General features: G+C 51.0%; 4 protein-coding genes across 4 annotated transcripts; 2 read left to right on the top strand and 2 right to left on the bottom strand.

Annotated features, from left to right (window-relative positions):
* Window positions 1-145: 145 nt before the first annotated feature.
* Window positions 146-1,898, bottom strand: CCMA1212_006604 (Cytochrome P450 52A5; the record flags this gene model as incomplete). Its single annotated transcript, XM_073703814.1, has 3 exons — window positions 146-315; window positions 362-604; window positions 731-1,898. The coding sequence occupies 3 exons, from the start codon at window positions 1,896-1,898 to the stop codon at window positions 146-148; spliced, it is 1,581 nt and encodes a 526-aa protein (XP_073557758.1).
* A 549-nt stretch (window positions 1,899-2,447) lies between these two features.
* Window positions 2,448-3,406, top strand: CCMA1212_006603 (uncharacterized protein; the record flags this gene model as incomplete). Its single annotated transcript, XM_073703813.1, has 2 exons — window positions 2,448-2,452; window positions 2,569-3,406. 2 exons carry the CDS (start codon window positions 2,448-2,450, stop codon window positions 3,404-3,406), a joined length of 843 nt encoding a protein of 280 aa, XP_073557765.1.
* An 8-nt stretch (window positions 3,407-3,414) lies between these two features.
* On the bottom strand, window positions 3,415-6,591 carry CCMA1212_006602 (Acid trehalase; the record flags this gene model as incomplete). Its single annotated transcript, XM_073703812.1, has 4 exons — window positions 3,415-4,527; window positions 4,593-4,883; window positions 4,949-6,297; window positions 6,375-6,591. 4 exons carry the CDS (start codon window positions 6,589-6,591, stop codon window positions 3,415-3,417), a joined length of 2,970 nt encoding a protein of 989 aa, XP_073557764.1.
* Window positions 6,592-7,705: 1,114 nt separating this feature from the next.
* Window positions 7,706-16,040, top strand: CCMA1212_006601 (Compactin diketide synthase mokB; the record flags this gene model as incomplete). The annotated part of the gene is made up of 8 exons (XM_073703811.1): window positions 7,706-7,885; window positions 7,944-9,714; window positions 9,820-10,964; window positions 11,018-11,043; window positions 11,101-11,690; window positions 11,760-12,932; window positions 12,988-15,134; window positions 15,201-16,040. The coding sequence occupies 8 exons, from the start codon at window positions 7,706-7,708 to the stop codon at window positions 16,038-16,040; spliced, it is 7,872 nt and encodes a 2,623-aa protein (XP_073557763.1).
* Window positions 16,041-16,054: the final 14 nt, after the last annotated feature.

Genomic DNA, 16,054 nt, shown 5'->3' with positions numbered 1-16,054 from the left:
CAACGGTTGGGCGAGTTGAGAACGCGGCATCATTGTTCCATACTACGAGGAACCTCCGTTTATTGAATATGCTAAAGACTGAGGTAGGTGAGTAATATATACTTACCTTATGCTACGATGGGCTTCCACCATACAGGCCCTGAGGCTATTTTGCCCGATTGAACGAGACACGTACTCCATTACGACTAGAAACAGTCAATGCAATCTTCTCTTGCCACGGCCTATCGTCTTTTGCCCCAATGGTCTCGAAAAGTTGCAGAAACCGAATCAGTACATAGCTTGCTTCTATAAGAGCGAATTGCTCTACGCGAATCCCTGCGTCAGTAAAGGTGTCTTGAAGATCATGACAATAGTCACTTACGGCCAATGCAAATCCTTGGACCACCATTAAATGGAAGGAACTCCCAGGACAATCGCAGGGATTCCCACCGTGATGGCTTAAACTCTTCGGCATCAGGACCATATACATCCTGTCGACGATGCAGGCCAAAGACATTATATATCACTGGAGTTCCTTTCGGGATGAAGAGAGGGGATTTCCCGTCTACCCCGCCTCCTCTTGGGAGGATTGTATCACAATTCGCGACTCGCGAATTGATGGGAACTGGAGGGAATAATCTCAATGCTACCAAGGGAAAAGAAAGCTCTGTTAGCCTGGGGAACATGTACGACCGTGCCGCTTTCTCTGAGGATAGAAACCATCAGTCAAGGTGTTTGGGGTACAACTCACATTCATTGATAGTATAACGAATGTATTTGCATTGTGTTATGTCTTCGAATGCCGGTGGCTGGTCTTTGAACTGCGTCAATACTTCGTTTCGCAGCATTGACCACAGTTCCGGTCGTTTCGAGAGGAGAAAAAAGACGTTACTAATCAGACTGGCAGTGGTATCACGCCCAGCGATTAAAATATTTATCACCTCATCCCGAATACGGATCGGATCTTGGGTGTCCTCGACTAAAGCTCTCAGCAGGATATACGGTTGTTTTTTTGAAACTTGGTCATTGCCATGCAGAGCCTTGTGGACGAGCTCGTCAACAAACTTGTGTACCACCCGGACGTGATGCTTGAACTGCGGATCTGGCTTAAGCAAGGCCCATTTACCCAAAGCCATGTGCATCGCGATTCGGTCTTGGGCATACTGGACGGACTCTGCAAAGCCCTCCAAATTGCTGTGGTAGCCGTCCTGGTCTGCAAGCAAGCTATTGGTTGACTCTCCAAACAGGAAGTCGGTGGCCATGTCCATTGTAAAGCGCAGAAGGAGCTCTTGGAGTTCTATTTCCTTTCCATTCGGGATGAGTTTCATCAGGCAACTCACATGGCTCTCCAGCATTGACAAGTCCATGAGTTGTGAACGAGCAAACTGAGGTCGAAGAAGAGAGCGCGAATGAGCCCAAGAGAGCCCGTCGGAGCTGAAGATTCCATGTCCCAACAGTGGCTTCAGCGCTTTCTTTCGCTCCTCATGGAGATTGTAGTCTTTGAAACGCGTGGAGAGAATTGTTTTGATGATTTCATCGTCTCGCGTCATGATGCCTGAAACATCGAGGTGTTTAGGATCAGCAGGCACGGGCAGATGTGGCCACCATTTTTTTTTTGCATCTAACGTACCGACTGTGCCCAGCATATTAAGCTGATAAGTCTCACCAACTTCTTCATGTCGTCTGGTCACGGTTTCCAGAAAATTATGCTTGGAAACTGCCTTGACGTTACGTATGAAAACATCAATTCCCAAAATTGGATCCTTGTGGGGATACTTGATGCGAATAGGTTGACAGCCATGTTCCTGTGATAGTCGCTTCTGTCTGGCTGCTCTGTTGATCCTATGGGAGATGAATTTGAAAAGACAGAAAACAACAACTCCCACATACAGAGTGAACGCAATATGCCCGGAATCCATCGTGCAAACAAAGAGATGGCATCAGCAGTCAAAAGTGAGGAGACATCACTAGCTTTCAGTCCACGAGTAACAGAATGTACTCGTTTACAGGGGCACTCTATATTTGGAGGATTTGTACTTGTACCCGAAATTGATTGACGACCTACCACTCTCCGTCGGGATGATGCTCGGTCTATTCCTTATCACTAGCGCTGGGGCGGGCGAAGGAACTTTGCAGCATCAGCCGAATATACACATACACATGCGGTAATACCCACAGTCACACGAACGGCAGGCTGTGAATCCGGCAAAAGAAGCGCCGTGGCTTGTTGGGTGAGAGGAAGCGTACATATATGCTACACTCAAGGCCGGGATTTATGCGGCACACGACATAAGTATTGGCAGGATATTACATGTACCCATCCGCCTGCCACCAAACGCCTCTCGTGTTACTCCATGTGGAAGTAATTGTTGGTTATCACGATCGTGTCGACACCACCTACTGCCGAGTTCTAACCCTCCATTCCATCAAGATGAAGATTCTATGCTTACATGGACGAGGGTCTAACAATGAGGTGACTCTCTCCTAGGAACCATCTTCAGTATACGACACAAGCACTAGTGGACTGGGCTAAACTCTTGCATGAGGGCATGGTTAGATCTTTCAAGCTCAAACTGCCGCACTCCGCAGCCTATTAGACGATTTCACATTCGACTTTGTGCAAGGAACCGAGCTTCATACCGAAGGTGAGCCGCCAAGCCCTTCCGGCATATTCACGTATATTGTGTTTCAGTATTCACAGCGCATAGGTAATTGGTCGGTATATACTACACAATTTTCCAATCTGCCTCAGTATGCCTATTATAACCCTCTGGTTCCATCCTCCGTTGTAGAGGCTGAGGAGCATCTACTGGACCTCATCGAGGAAGAAGGGGGATTTGATGGCGTATTGGGCTACTCAGGAGGAGCAGCGTTTGCAGCTCAGGCGATTATCCGGCATAGTCAGAAAGGACCAAGCGAGCCGTTGTTTCGATTTGCCATCTTCATAAATGGAGGAACACCCATCAAGGCCTTTTATTTGAGCGAGGAAAAGATCATGGAGGACGCGGCCGACACCACGGCGCTAAACAAAGAACTGCAGGCAACCTACTTGCGACCCTCCAACATGCGAGTGCGCAAGGGAGATAGCAGAGAAGCAGCTGAAAAAGCCATCGAATCTCGAAAGAAGGAAATCAAGGCAGTTCAAACAGGCATTCTGGCTGATGGAAGACATTTCCTGACAGAAGACGGAACTCTCGCCTTGACGAGATATGATGGCGCGAAGGATGGTGCGCTTATCGACATTCCAACGTTGCACGTTCGGTGTCTGGGAGAGACTGACGCCGACCTGGGATTCAACCTGCTCAGCCTCTGCAATCCGGATTCGGTTCGAGAGCACCATCATCCATTCGGACACGACTTTCCAAGAGGACAAGCCGAGATGCGAAAGATCGCAGAAAAGATAACCGAGTTGGTAGAATTAGCGTAGATGAGATACTATTTAGACCAAGGCGCAGCAGCAGAAGAGAGAATCCTCCATAGACTTTCAGCAAAGAAGGGAATCAAGCCCCCCGCCTCCATGTCATGAACATTTCCACGGCCTCCTTTTATAATTTGGACTTCGGCCACAGTTGCTCCTAGCCCATCGGAGGCATAAGATCCAGCAATTGTTAGCTTCAAGAATCGAAGCTGCACCGACTTGCGGAATTTAACAGCCGTTGAGTTTCCCTCTCTGATTTTCACAATTCGGGCATCTTGAGCATCGTAAGGCGCTGATATCTCCACCTTTTGAATCGGAGACAGCTCCTCAAAGTCACTCTTCGGTTCTTTGCCCCCAAACAGGCTGAATTGAGCAGGCGGAACGCCACCCCAAAATAGCATGACCTTCGAGACTTCTTGCAGCTTTCCGATGTCGATGATGACGGAGGCCTCGTCAGGAGTGGCAGGTTGCCACGCTGTCGATTTAGACCCATCAACTACGGCGTAGGGATAATTCCCCGCTACCCATTCAGAGCCGGACACAACTGGCCGGCATAAGGCCAAGTCTCGCGGACCGTAACTGATGTCCGGTCGCCTTGTGGAAACCACAATGGACTCTCCTTCGCGGAGTCGATATTCCTTTGCCCCTGGATTCCCACCCAGTATCTCCAGGGTCACATATTCCTTCCCTCTTGAAGGCGTCCGTCGTCGGGTGATTGTGGTGTTGACCAGTTCAATAAGCACATTGAAACTCGCGTTTTGCCATTTCATCCCTTTGATTTCGATTCCGTCAGATAGCTGTGGCGGCAACGTGGGATCGAGATAAAACGCGTCTACACTTGGGCGCATTCCAGTGAGTCCGTGAGTCAAAACCTGCAAGAACCCCCCCGCGCCCGTGAGAAACGGAAATGCTGGATTGAGTCCGAATATGAATGCTGGGTTTTCAACTCCTGGTGGCTGACTGTCCAGCTGCGCCTCGCTGAATTGATAGAATGGTCTGCGAATGTACGACTCCGAGGAACGCTGGAGATAAGTATAAGCCGCACAGCCTTTCTGCTGCAGCTGAGCTTCGGATATCGCGTATATCGACCACGTCATTGCAGGGCCATCTGCTGTGTTGACGGAAGAATACTGAGCAATAGTATTTTCGATTAGCGTCGATCCAACACCGTGAGAGATTGGATAGTGAAGCATACGTATTCAACGTCTTGACGTGCCTGTTCCTCGCTGATATGAAACTGCAGCGGGTAATTAATCAAGCCCGTGCTCGCCTGTTTGGTCATCCACGTTCCATCCATGCCGTCAAATTCGAGGATGATCTTTTCTTTCTCGTTATATGGAAGGTACATATTCTGTGCAATATGAGACCAGTTCTTCGGGACTTCGATATTCAAGCGCTGGGCGGCTGAGGGAGCCCAGTTGCCCAGGAGCTGCTTGATCCCGACATTGGTAAAGGCGCCGTTGTTGATATTGTAGGCAAATTCGTCCTGGCAGATTCTTCTCGTAAGCAAGAGGAGATCATACGTTGAAGAACAGTGTGAGGTTTACTTACCGGTTCCCCCAGCTGAATGGTTTCGTATTTGCCGCTAGAAGCATTGCGGACCACATACGCAGCAAACATATCGGCTGCCCTTTTGATCACCGGCCATCCTTTCTCCGCAAGCCATCCCAAGTCGTTTGTTTGCTGATAGTAGTGCCAATGGGCCAAGGCAATATCGCTGTTGATGTGATACTGATAGCCTTTGCACACCCCAGTTCCCGTACAGTTGCCAAATCGGCCACTTGTCCACGGATAAAGAGCTCCAGAGAAGTTGTAGTACCGCGCATTTTCGACGGCCTGGCTTGAAAGCCGCCCTCGATAGTTGTTGATGCCCGCGGCAAACTGCGGATGTAAAGACAGAATCGAAGGATATATCCACAGGTCCGCATCCCAGAATATCAGTCCGGCGTAAGAATCGCTCGACAAGCCACTGACTGAAATTGAGTTATCAAGCCCCGCGTCCTCCGGAAGCAGATTGGTGAGGATATGGAACAACGAGGCGCGTGTGCGGCGTTGCAGGTCTTGATCGCCTGGAATCACAACATCGGCATCCTCCCATATGGCATCCCATTTCTGCCTGTGCTCGAGTATCAGATCGTCCCATGCCGTCGATCCTGCCAGGACTGACGCATCCCTCGCAGCCGCCAGTGAGCTATTGGATGCAATGCCCACGAACTTGTAGATTGTTAGGGCATCTCCCCGCCTCAGGCCCCAGTCCCAGACTTGTGAGATGGTGCTACTGTTGGTGGAGATCCAGGGATGACCCCTGCCGTCCCTCCTAGTCTCGGAAGCCCGCCTCAAATCTTCCGAACCAGTCTTGCTGGTGCTCTCGAATTTGACCGTGGAGACCACATATGCAGTGAGATACCCGATGCCAGACGGCTTGACGCTCGTGCAGATTGTTGAGTCTGGCTCCAGCCACTTTTCGTGGAAATCGGCCCGTACGGCTCCTGCTCCATCCAAGATATCGGTGATTTTGAGCCTCACATCCCGGTCGGCGGAGAGATCTAGGCGAACGATGCCCAAGTTGAGTCTGGCCCGGTGGGCAAGGACCGTGTAGTTGAGTTGATATGTAATGTTTTCGCTGAGGGGGCTCCATGTCACATTGGTCTGAACGATTCCATCCCGTACTGACAACGACTGGTGGAAATCCGTGACGGTCGAAGCGTCGACGCCGGGCTTGTACGTCTCGCCGCTCTCCGTGGTGACGGTAAGCCCCGTCCAGTCCGGAATTCCACTAATCACGGATTCACCTCCACGTTTCAAGTTCTCTGGCACAATGGTGTGCGTGATATTCTGCTGAACGTCCCAAAATCCAGAAATAGTTCCAAATGTAGCCCTTGGCTGATCCAGCGGCCATGCTGCGTTGTCACGAGGCTATCAGCAGCGTTCCACAGAGAAGTGAGGGGAAGAATAAGACGAGGTACCAATTACTCACAGTTGAGAAGATAATCGCCGGTAGACTCATTCCGATAGATCCAGTAGCCCACCCCTTCGGCGGGTAACCGTTGACCAAAATATCCGTTGGCCACATAGGGAGAGTTCTGATAGCGATTTCCCTGGAACTGGTCTGTAGACAGCAGCCAAGGATCGGAATTGGCCGAGCCTCCAAAAGTCCAGAGGGCTATGGCCACTGGTACCGGAAGAAAGGCCATGATTCTACTCTGCATGGCATATGAAGGAGCAGTCGAATAGATCTGAACAGGCGAGCTTATGAGCTGCTTTCATTTATGCAAGTACTGCAGCGTGCTGACATGGCTCCCATCCATCCACCGCGTGGTAACCCACAGCTGGTGCGGGTGCAGTACTAAATCCTTCCTTGCATCGGTACCCCGTATTCGACTGCAGTTGCATTCTCTCCTTGACCCACTTCCGGCTAAGGATCCATGTGAAAGATGTGCAACGATGCACGAACGTTCTGGGTATATGTACGTCGTATAACGCGGCGTAACAAAAGGGCGTCAAGCATGGTGAGTAGTTTCGCTGTTACAGCGTTAAATGAGCAATACCAAGATAGCGAGAAGTTGCAAGATCGCCGCTTGCTTCGCAATGCGGCAATCTAACTCGGATCCGAAAAGCCTTGGACTTCGGCCGTGTGCAAGCGTAATATGGAAATGGCGTAGGCAATCAACTGGGCAATTGTATTGGTGGCCAATACCCCTGAAATACCCAGCTGTAAGCTTACTGAGGCGCTCTAGACGTGCAAGGAACGGGCCGAAATGGCCAGATGTGTTACCCCATATACTCCATACTTGAATCCTCTCCTTGCTATGTACGAGTATGTTCTAGTACCGTTACCTAAGAGTCCACTGTGAGATTAGTGCAAGGATTCAAGGAATGGTCGGGTATCAAGGCTCTGGGGGCGTACAAGGGACCCAACGCGCAACACAAGGGACCTTAGAGTCGTACGCAAACTGCACATGGGCAGGCTTAGTTCCCAACCCGCGCACACCAAACTATACACCCACAACAAGGCAATGTTTGACTAGGGTGCTTCTGTAAAGGTGTTAGTTCCAAGTCGATGTTCTTTTGTTCGCTTTGCGAGTGTCTGGAGAGACTATTTACCTGTTGTGCCGGTATTAAGTAACTATGTACTAACGACAAAGCTGTCAAATGACCATTTGCCCGGCTTATTACTTGTAACCATCGTAGGAGGATGTCCAGCTCTGTTTTCTTATATATGCCCTTTGTGACTTTCTATTATCAATATCTAATGCTATTATACTGTCCTTGATTGCCTCTTTATCATAACATTGACGAAAGTTTGCGATGGCTACCATGGAGCCTCTGGCCATTATTGGCATGGCATGCCAGTTTCCCCAGGAGGGGGACAACAATGAAAACTTCTGGAAGATGCTCATGACCGGAAAGTCCGCAATGACACCTGTTCCCAAAAACAGATTCAATATGGACGGCCATTTCCATCCAGATGTTGAGCACGGTGGAACAGTGAGCAAATGCTCAACACCCTAAACAACTGGATGATTGTTGCTTACAAAATGGACAGTTCCATGTGAAAGGTGCTCACTTCATGGCTGCTGATCCAGCCGAATTCGATAACCAGTTCTTCTCAATACCCAAATCCGAGGTTATGTCCCTGGACCCGCAGCAGAGACTGCTGATGGAGAATGTCTATCATGCTCTAGAGAATGGTCGGTTACCGTGCGCTACGCTCTCGAGTATTCTACCGTTCACTGACACACCTTTGACAGCTGGCATTCCTATGGACAGAGCAGTAGGATCAAACACCTCAGTATTCAGCAGCGGTTTCAATCATGACTACCTTCAGCTGCTGAACAGCGACCCCGAGATCAAGCTCAAATACAAGCCAATGGGAACAAGTAACTCCATTCTCTCGGGCCGTATCAGTTGGTTCTTTGACTTTAAAGGCCCGAGTCTCACAGTGGACACTGCCTGCTCCAGTAGCATGGTAGCTTTCCACCTGGGCGCTCAGAGCTTACGAGACCACGAGTCGGACATGACGGTTATTTGTGGTGTCAACGTATTCACATTCCCCACAGACTGGTTTGGCATGGACCACCACGGGTTCTTTGCGGGAGATGGAAAATCTTACAGCTTTGACCATCGCGCCAGTGGATACTCCCGAGGGGAAGGCGTTGCTACAGTCCTCGTCAAGCGATTGTCTACCGCTCTTCGAGATGGTGACACTATCCGGGCTGTCGTGCGTGCAACTGGCCTCAATCAGGATGGACGAACACCTGGTATCACGCTGCCCAGTGCAGCTGCTCAGGAGCAGATGATCCGTGAGGTGTACAGGCGGGGAGGACTGGACATAGCACAAACGGCTTACATTGAAGCTCATGCTACAGGGACTGCTGCCGGTGATCCGATTGAGGCGCGAGCAATTGCCAACTCGTTCAACACCACCAACCGCGAGGTACCATTGATTGTGGGAGCCGTGAAGTCGGCTATTGGACATACAGAAGGAGCCTCGGGTCTCGCCGGTATCATCAAGTCCGTGATGGTGCTGGAGTCTGCTATGATTCCACCAAACACGAACTTTGAGAAGGTGAATCCAAAGATTCCCATTGACAAATGGCGACTCCGACTGCCCTTGCAGCCGACACCGTGGCCCTCGCCTGGCCTTAGACAGGTTTCCATCAACTCTTTTGGCTTTTCGGGTACCAACGGGCATGTCGTGCTGCAAGATGCACGACACTACCTTGAAGAGAACAAGTTGATGGGATTCCACAAAACCGTGCCATACCCAGATCATCTCAACGGAAGCATAACGAACGGGGCTAGCGGACATGTCAATGGTCAAGGCGCCAACGGTAATGGAACTGCCGAGGGTACATCCAACGGTCAAGCCGGCGAGAATGGTCACTCTACGGCAGGCCGCACTCCCCTTATCTTTCCAATCTCGTCGTTCGACGAGCAGGGAGTTCAGAGAAATGCCCATTCCCTTGCCACCTACCTGAAAGACCTACTGCTCTCTGAAACTCATAGCAAGACGAAGAATTACCTGCAGGACCTTGCATATACGCTGACGGCAAAGCGGACCGCCTTCCAATGGCGGTCATTTTGCCTCGCCAGCAGTGTAGCTGACCTTGCCAAGGCATTGGCAGCAGAGTCATCATCCCTTGCGAAGCCAGTACGGACAAGAGCAGCCCCCAGTATCGGCTTCGTCTTTACTGGTCAAGGAGCACAGTGGTATGCAATGGGACGGGAGCTGCTGGCCTTCTCTGTCTTTAAAGAAAGCCTTGAGAGCGCTTCGCGGTATATGCGGGAGCTGGGGAGCTCATGGTCGCTTTATGGTAAGTCATTCCCTCCTCTCGACCTTGCACAGCACGTAGCACGCGAGGATGCAGAGCTACATATCTATCACTAGTACATATAACTTGTCAGCTAACACTCAACAGATGAGCTCTTGAAAGATCAACATAGTTCTCAGATTGACAAGCCACACTTGGCTCACCCCTCTTGCAACGCCATCCAAGTTGCTCTTGTTGACTTACTGTCCTCGTGGAATCTGCGCCCAACGCGTGTGGTAGGCCATTCGTCAGGCGAAATTGCAGCTGCCTATTGCGCAGGCAAGATTAGCAGGCAGTCGGCGTGGAAAGTAGCCTACTTCCGAGGCCACGTTTCAAGCAAAGTTTCAACCAGTGGTTCGATGCTCGCAGTTGGCTTGGCGGCATCTGAATTGAGGGAGTATCTCGATGAAGTGGATTCCAAGTTGCCAGGCGAACTTACAGTGGCATGCTACAACAGCCCCAAGAACCACACCATATCCGGGGACACTGCGAAGATTGACGAGTTGAAGAGGACTCTAGATGAGAAGGATGTCTTCGCCCGAAAACTCAAAGTCAAAACAGCCTATCATTCATCACACATGAGGGCCGTTGCAGACGAATACTTGAGCCTGCTGGGCGACATGGAGCTCTCAGAAGCCGGCATTCGGGCGGACATGTACTCCAGCGTCACAGGGACTCGGTTTGAGGGCACCATCACCGCTCAGTATTGGGTCGACAACCTAGTATCGCCTGTGAGGTTCACCGATGCTCTTCTGAAGATGTCTCTGGAAAGCCCCAAAAGTTCACTGCGGGTGAACACCAGCAACAGTGTGATCCAAGAAATCGTTGAGGTTGGCCCGCACTCAGCACTTCGGAGCGCCATCAAGGAGTCACTTGCAAGTCACTCCAACGAAACTCAGGATATAGGTTACCATGCAGTGTTGGATCGTAACACTCCAGGTGCGGAGACTCTGCTGAGAACCGTCGGCAACTTGTTCACGCGCGGGAGTGTGGTGGACCTCGCTCTTGTGAACCAGGGAGCACTTCCAAGCCCGAGTGACGAATGTCCCTCTATGCTCGCCAATTTGCCACCTTATGTGTTCAACCATAGCCAGACCACTTGGTACGAAAGCCGCTTGAGCCGCAATTATCGCTTCCGCAAGTACCCGCGCCACGACCTGTTTGGGGCTCCAGTGCCTGATTGGAACCCCGAAGAGCCAGTTTGGCGCAACTTTATTCGAATCTCTGAGCAACCTTGGCTAAGAGACCATGTTGTAAGTATAGAGCAATGCGCCATCCCAGGTTGAGAGAGGCTAACATGTTGTAGGTCACTGGCAGTATTGTATACCCAGGGTAAGTCTTCCACAAGGGAGTGTGCAATGCAGTGGAGGGAACTAATTAGAGCCGCAGCGTCGGATACATCATCATGGCCATAGAAGCTTCCAGGCAAATCTCTTCACCGGACTTGAAGCTTCTCGGCTTTCACCTCAGGGACATCTCCATCAAAAGCGCTCTCATTGTTCCCGACAATAAGGAAGGCATTGAGGTCAAGTTCTCCATGGTTGGCATGGACGAATCCAGCCTTGAAAAGTCCAAGATTTGGAGAAAATGGACCGTGACCAGCTATAACACGGTGGCAGACAACTGGGTAGAGCACTGCACGGGTTACATCCAGACACAGTATGAAGTCTCTCCCGAACCAATTGACGAAGGCCTCGAGGATGCATCAGAGGTACTTGCATCGAAGAAGCTTCTTCAAGACAGCCTCGAACGCTGCACCACGCCCACAAGCGTCAACTATGACAACCTGGACACCGTGGGTTTGCATTTCGGACCTCTGTTCCAGAACTTATCAGGCGTCGTGGTGAACAAGGGCCAGGGTGAAGTGTCATCGTTCATTACGGTACCGGATGTTGCCAAGGTCATGCCCAAGAACTTTCTCCATCCTCACATGATTCATCCGTCAACATTGGATAGCATGATGCACCTCTTCATTGCTGGTACGTAAAGGCTGCTCTATTACTCTTGACGACACTGCATGCACTGCGTTAACACGAGTGATTAAACAGGCGTCCTTGATATCACGGACAAGACCACCTTAGATTCTCCCATGGTGCCGACTTTCATCAAGGATGTTCGCATTTCTGCTGACATTGAGAACAATGCCGGGCACCGATTCCGAGGATTCGGTGTCTCGAAGCTGACGGGATTCCAGAAATTCCACAGCGACATCACTATTTGGGATGAGAAGACGAACGCTGAAAGAATTGCAGTCAGAGGATGGTCGGGGAAATCCCTGGGATCAGAAGTGTCTTCCGCGGAGGCGAAGAAGCTGTGCCACATCATTGAGTGGATGCCAGATCTCAACCTCGTCAAGCAGCCCGAACTCAAGACAAAGCTTGCTTCCGACCAGGAGAACGCAGAATATCGACAGAACGTCAGGCGCCTACAGTTAGCCTCGGTGCTCTTTGTGATGCTTGCCCTGGAAGACCTGACGGACTATCCTGTGGATAGGTTGGAAGGCCACTTGAAGAATTACTATGCATGGTGCAGCAAGGTTCGCGAAGATCTACACGAGGGACTGCTGCCTCATCTTGACATTGACGAATGGAAACGATACATGGAGAGTGAGTCGCTGAGAGAGGCTCTCTTCAGTCAGATCGAGGAGTACAACGCGGATGGTCGGTTACTTGTTCGAACAGGCAAGGCTCTGGCGTCTGTGATGAGGAAGGAGATCGATCCTCTGCAGTTGATGTTTGGTCAAGACAATATCCTCGATGAGTTGTACAGAAATATGGTGGAGTCCGGAAACCTGCCTGCTCTTTTGAAGGCTTACCTGGAAATAGTCCACCACAACAACGTCAATCTCAATATCATGGAAATCGGTGCCGGAACAGGTTCACTATCCGCCCCCGTGTTGGAAGCCCTGGGTCCATCAGCCGCCGACGAAGAGAGACTTTTAAACGACTCAGCCATTGCCAAGTATACTTATACCGATGTTTCGTCAGCATTTTTCGAAAAGGCCAAGGACAAGTTCAAGAGATGGAGAAACGTGCTTGAATTCAAGACCTTCAACATCGAGAATGAAGCCTCGGACCAAGGCTTTGAGCAAGGCACCTATGACTTCATCTTTGCTGGCAACGTCATCCACGCCACCGCGGATCTTGAGAAAGTCCTGGCCAACCTTCGATCACTGTTGAAGCCAGGTGGCAAGCTGGTGATGCACGAGGGTATCCGTCAAGGTATGTGTATAGAAAGGATTTTCGAGACGAAGTAAGGCACTCATTTCTCGACTAGATCTTCTCTGGCTTCCACTGTCATTCGGTCAGCTCAAGGGTTGGTGGCTGAGTGTAGAGGCAAACCGGAAGTTCTGCCCGTCCATCTCTGAGCGAGAGTGGGATGTCATACTCCGTCAAGCCGGATTCACTGGAATCACAACGGTTCTCACAGATCGTGAAGTTGCCGACATTAGAGGACAGAGCATCATGGTTGCTGAGAACAACGAGGTCATTGGCGTGCAAGATGCTAACAGAAAGGTACACATCATCTCCTCAATGGCAACAGAAAACCTGGCAACTGTTCTTCAATCGAGGATCGCGAACGACTTTGGATACAAGAACTGCTCCATAGTTCGGCTATCGGATCTGTCTGACAAGGAGCTAATCCTCGACACTTGCATCTCCCTCATCGATTTGGAGCGGCCTCTTCTTGCCGACTTCACGGAACAGCAATATAACGACCTTAATCATGTCATCGCAACTAGTGATGGAGTCCTCTGGGTTTCGGGAGATTTTCAGGAAGATCCAGCACAGTACATGATCACTGGTGTCATCAGAACCGTTCGATGGGAGCGGGACCTAGACGCTCCCAACCTGATCACTATGTCGGCAGCAGAGCCTCGACCCGATGACGACCTTCTCATCGAGTCCATCCTGTCCGTGTTCAAGCATCAGTTCGTGGACGACGTTGACGACGGAAGCAAAAACGCCGAATACTACCTGAAGGATAATGAGTTGCTGACCAACCGTCTGATCGATGCTCAAGATGTCAACGGCTTTGTCCACTCCAACTTTGCGGAAGCTGACCCAAAGCAAACACCACTTGGAGAGGCTGGTCGACCCGTTATGCTGGACACGGCCTCTCCGGGATCATTGAGCGCCCTCCACTTTGCCACAGACCCGGTCTGGGCCCGCCCGATGGGTGAAAACGAGGTGGAAGTGGAAGTCCGAGCTGTCGGCCTCAACTTCCGAGATGTGCTGATCGCCATGGGTGAACATGTCGCAGCCTGCCTTGGAAACGAAGCGGCAGGTTACGTCACCCGCATTGGCTCCGAAGTCACCAACGTCCAGGTCGGCGATAGAGTCGTCTACATGAACGGACTTGTGGATGGTGGATGTCTCAAGACCTATGGACGGCAAAGCGCGGATGCCGTGGTCAAGCTCCCAGATTCCGTGAGTTTCGAAGACGCTGCCAGTCTCCCCTGCGTGTATTCCACAGTTCTCCACGGACTCTACGACATTGCGCGCCTATCCGAGGGAGAGACTGTCCTCATTCATGCCGCGGCTGGAGGTGTTGGCCAAGCAGCTGTCCAGCTAGCAAATCTCGTCGGGGCAGAGATCTTTGCCACCGTGTCTACTCCGGAGAAGCGAGATCTGCTCATCAACGAGTATGGCGTGAAGAAGGACCATATCTTCTCCAGCCGAGATTTGTCCTTTGTCAAGGGTATTAAGCGCATGACAAACAACCGCGGCATCGACGTTGTGCTGAACTCGCTTTCGGGAGATGCGCTGCGTGCTTCATGGGATGTTCTCGCTCCTTTTGGCCGATTCATCGAGATCGGTAAGAAGGACGCTCAAGCAAACGGAAGAATTGACCTCAGCCCCCTCCTACGCCAGACAGTCATGGCCAGTGTTGATCTGACGACCATCATGCACTACAAGCCGAAGAAGCTCGGACAGCTCATTGCTGAGACTGTTCGGCTGTTCGCCGAGGGCAAGGTTAAGCTGGCCAAACCTACGCGGGTCTTGAACTACACGCAGATTGAGGCAGCATTCCGCTCTTTGCAGTCCGGCAAGAGCATGGGAAAGACTGTCTTCAAGCCAAACCCAGCTGACATTGTTCCGATTATGCCTGAGAAGTCATCACCAATGCAATTTGACCAGAACGCTTCATACGTCCTTGCGGGCGGCCTTGGAGGCTTAGGACGAAGTATCGCACGATGGATGGTGTCCCGAGGAGCGAAGTATCTCATCTTCATCTCCCGATCCGGAGCGGCGAGCGAATCTGCTCAGGAACTGGTACATGAGCTGGAAGCAGCTGGTTGCAATGTCCACGTCTTCGCTTGCGACGTAAGCGACGAGACTGCGCTATCCAAGATCATTGACGATTGCAAGTCTAGATTGCCTGAGATCAAGGGCTGTGTTCAAGGCTCAATGGTTTTAAAGGTGAGGACCAAAGAATAACATACTAATTCTCCTCTCGGAGACAAGACTGCTAACATCAGGGCATAGGACTCGATGTTTGAGAACATGTCCTACGAAAGCTTTCAAGCTGCATTGCGGCCCAAGTTCCAGGGTTCGTGGAATCTCCACAAGCTGCTGCCCACAAGCATGGACTTTTTCCTCCTCCTTTCATCTGCGACAGGTGTTCTGGGCAACCGTAGCCAAGCAAATTATGCGGCGGGCAATACGTACCAGGATGCATTGGCCATACACAGGCGCCTCCTCGGCCTCCCAGCAACCAGTATTGACTTGGGCAGCATTCTCTCAGTTGGTTACGTCGCTGAGAACAAGACCCGCCTCAAGACTATTCCCACCATCTCTTCGGTTCTGGAGTCCATTCGTGAGGACGAGATTCACTTGATCCTCGAGTATCATCTCGATAAGCGATACCCAGGACCAAGCCAGACTGTTTCCGGATTGCCAAATGCTGGAATGTACAAGCAGCGTCGTATGCCTGTGCCGAGCTACCTGAATCTCCCCATGTTCTGCCATCTTCAGAGCGAAACGAGCACCGCGACTGAAGCTGTCGAGGATGACCCCATCCTGCTGGTCCCGGTTCAACTGGCAGCAGCAACAAAGGTTGAGGAAGCTGTTGCTATCGTCTCGAACGGAATCCGGCTCAAGCTTTCTAAGCTCCTATCAATGGCCGCCGATGACATTGACCCCGGCAAGTCGATTAGCTCCAACGGCGTGGACTCATTGGTAGCTACGGAATTTAGGACGTGGCTAGGAAAGACGCTGAAGGCCGATCTGCCCATGCTGGATATCATGGGAACCAGCAGTATTCTAACCTTCAGCGAGAAGGTTGTAAGCCTTAGCAAGTTGGTTCAGATTGCGGCCAGTAGTTAAGTTTTGCGCTTAAT

Source organism: Trichoderma ghanense (assembly GCF_004382785.1).
Source record: "Trichoderma ghanense strain CCMA-1212 chromosome Unknown scaffold_7, whole genome shotgun sequence".
In the NCBI taxonomy this organism is placed as follows: Eukaryota; Fungi; Ascomycota; class Sordariomycetes; order Hypocreales; family Hypocreaceae; genus Trichoderma; species Trichoderma ghanense.
This window is presented reverse-complemented; position numbering and strand designations above follow the sequence as displayed.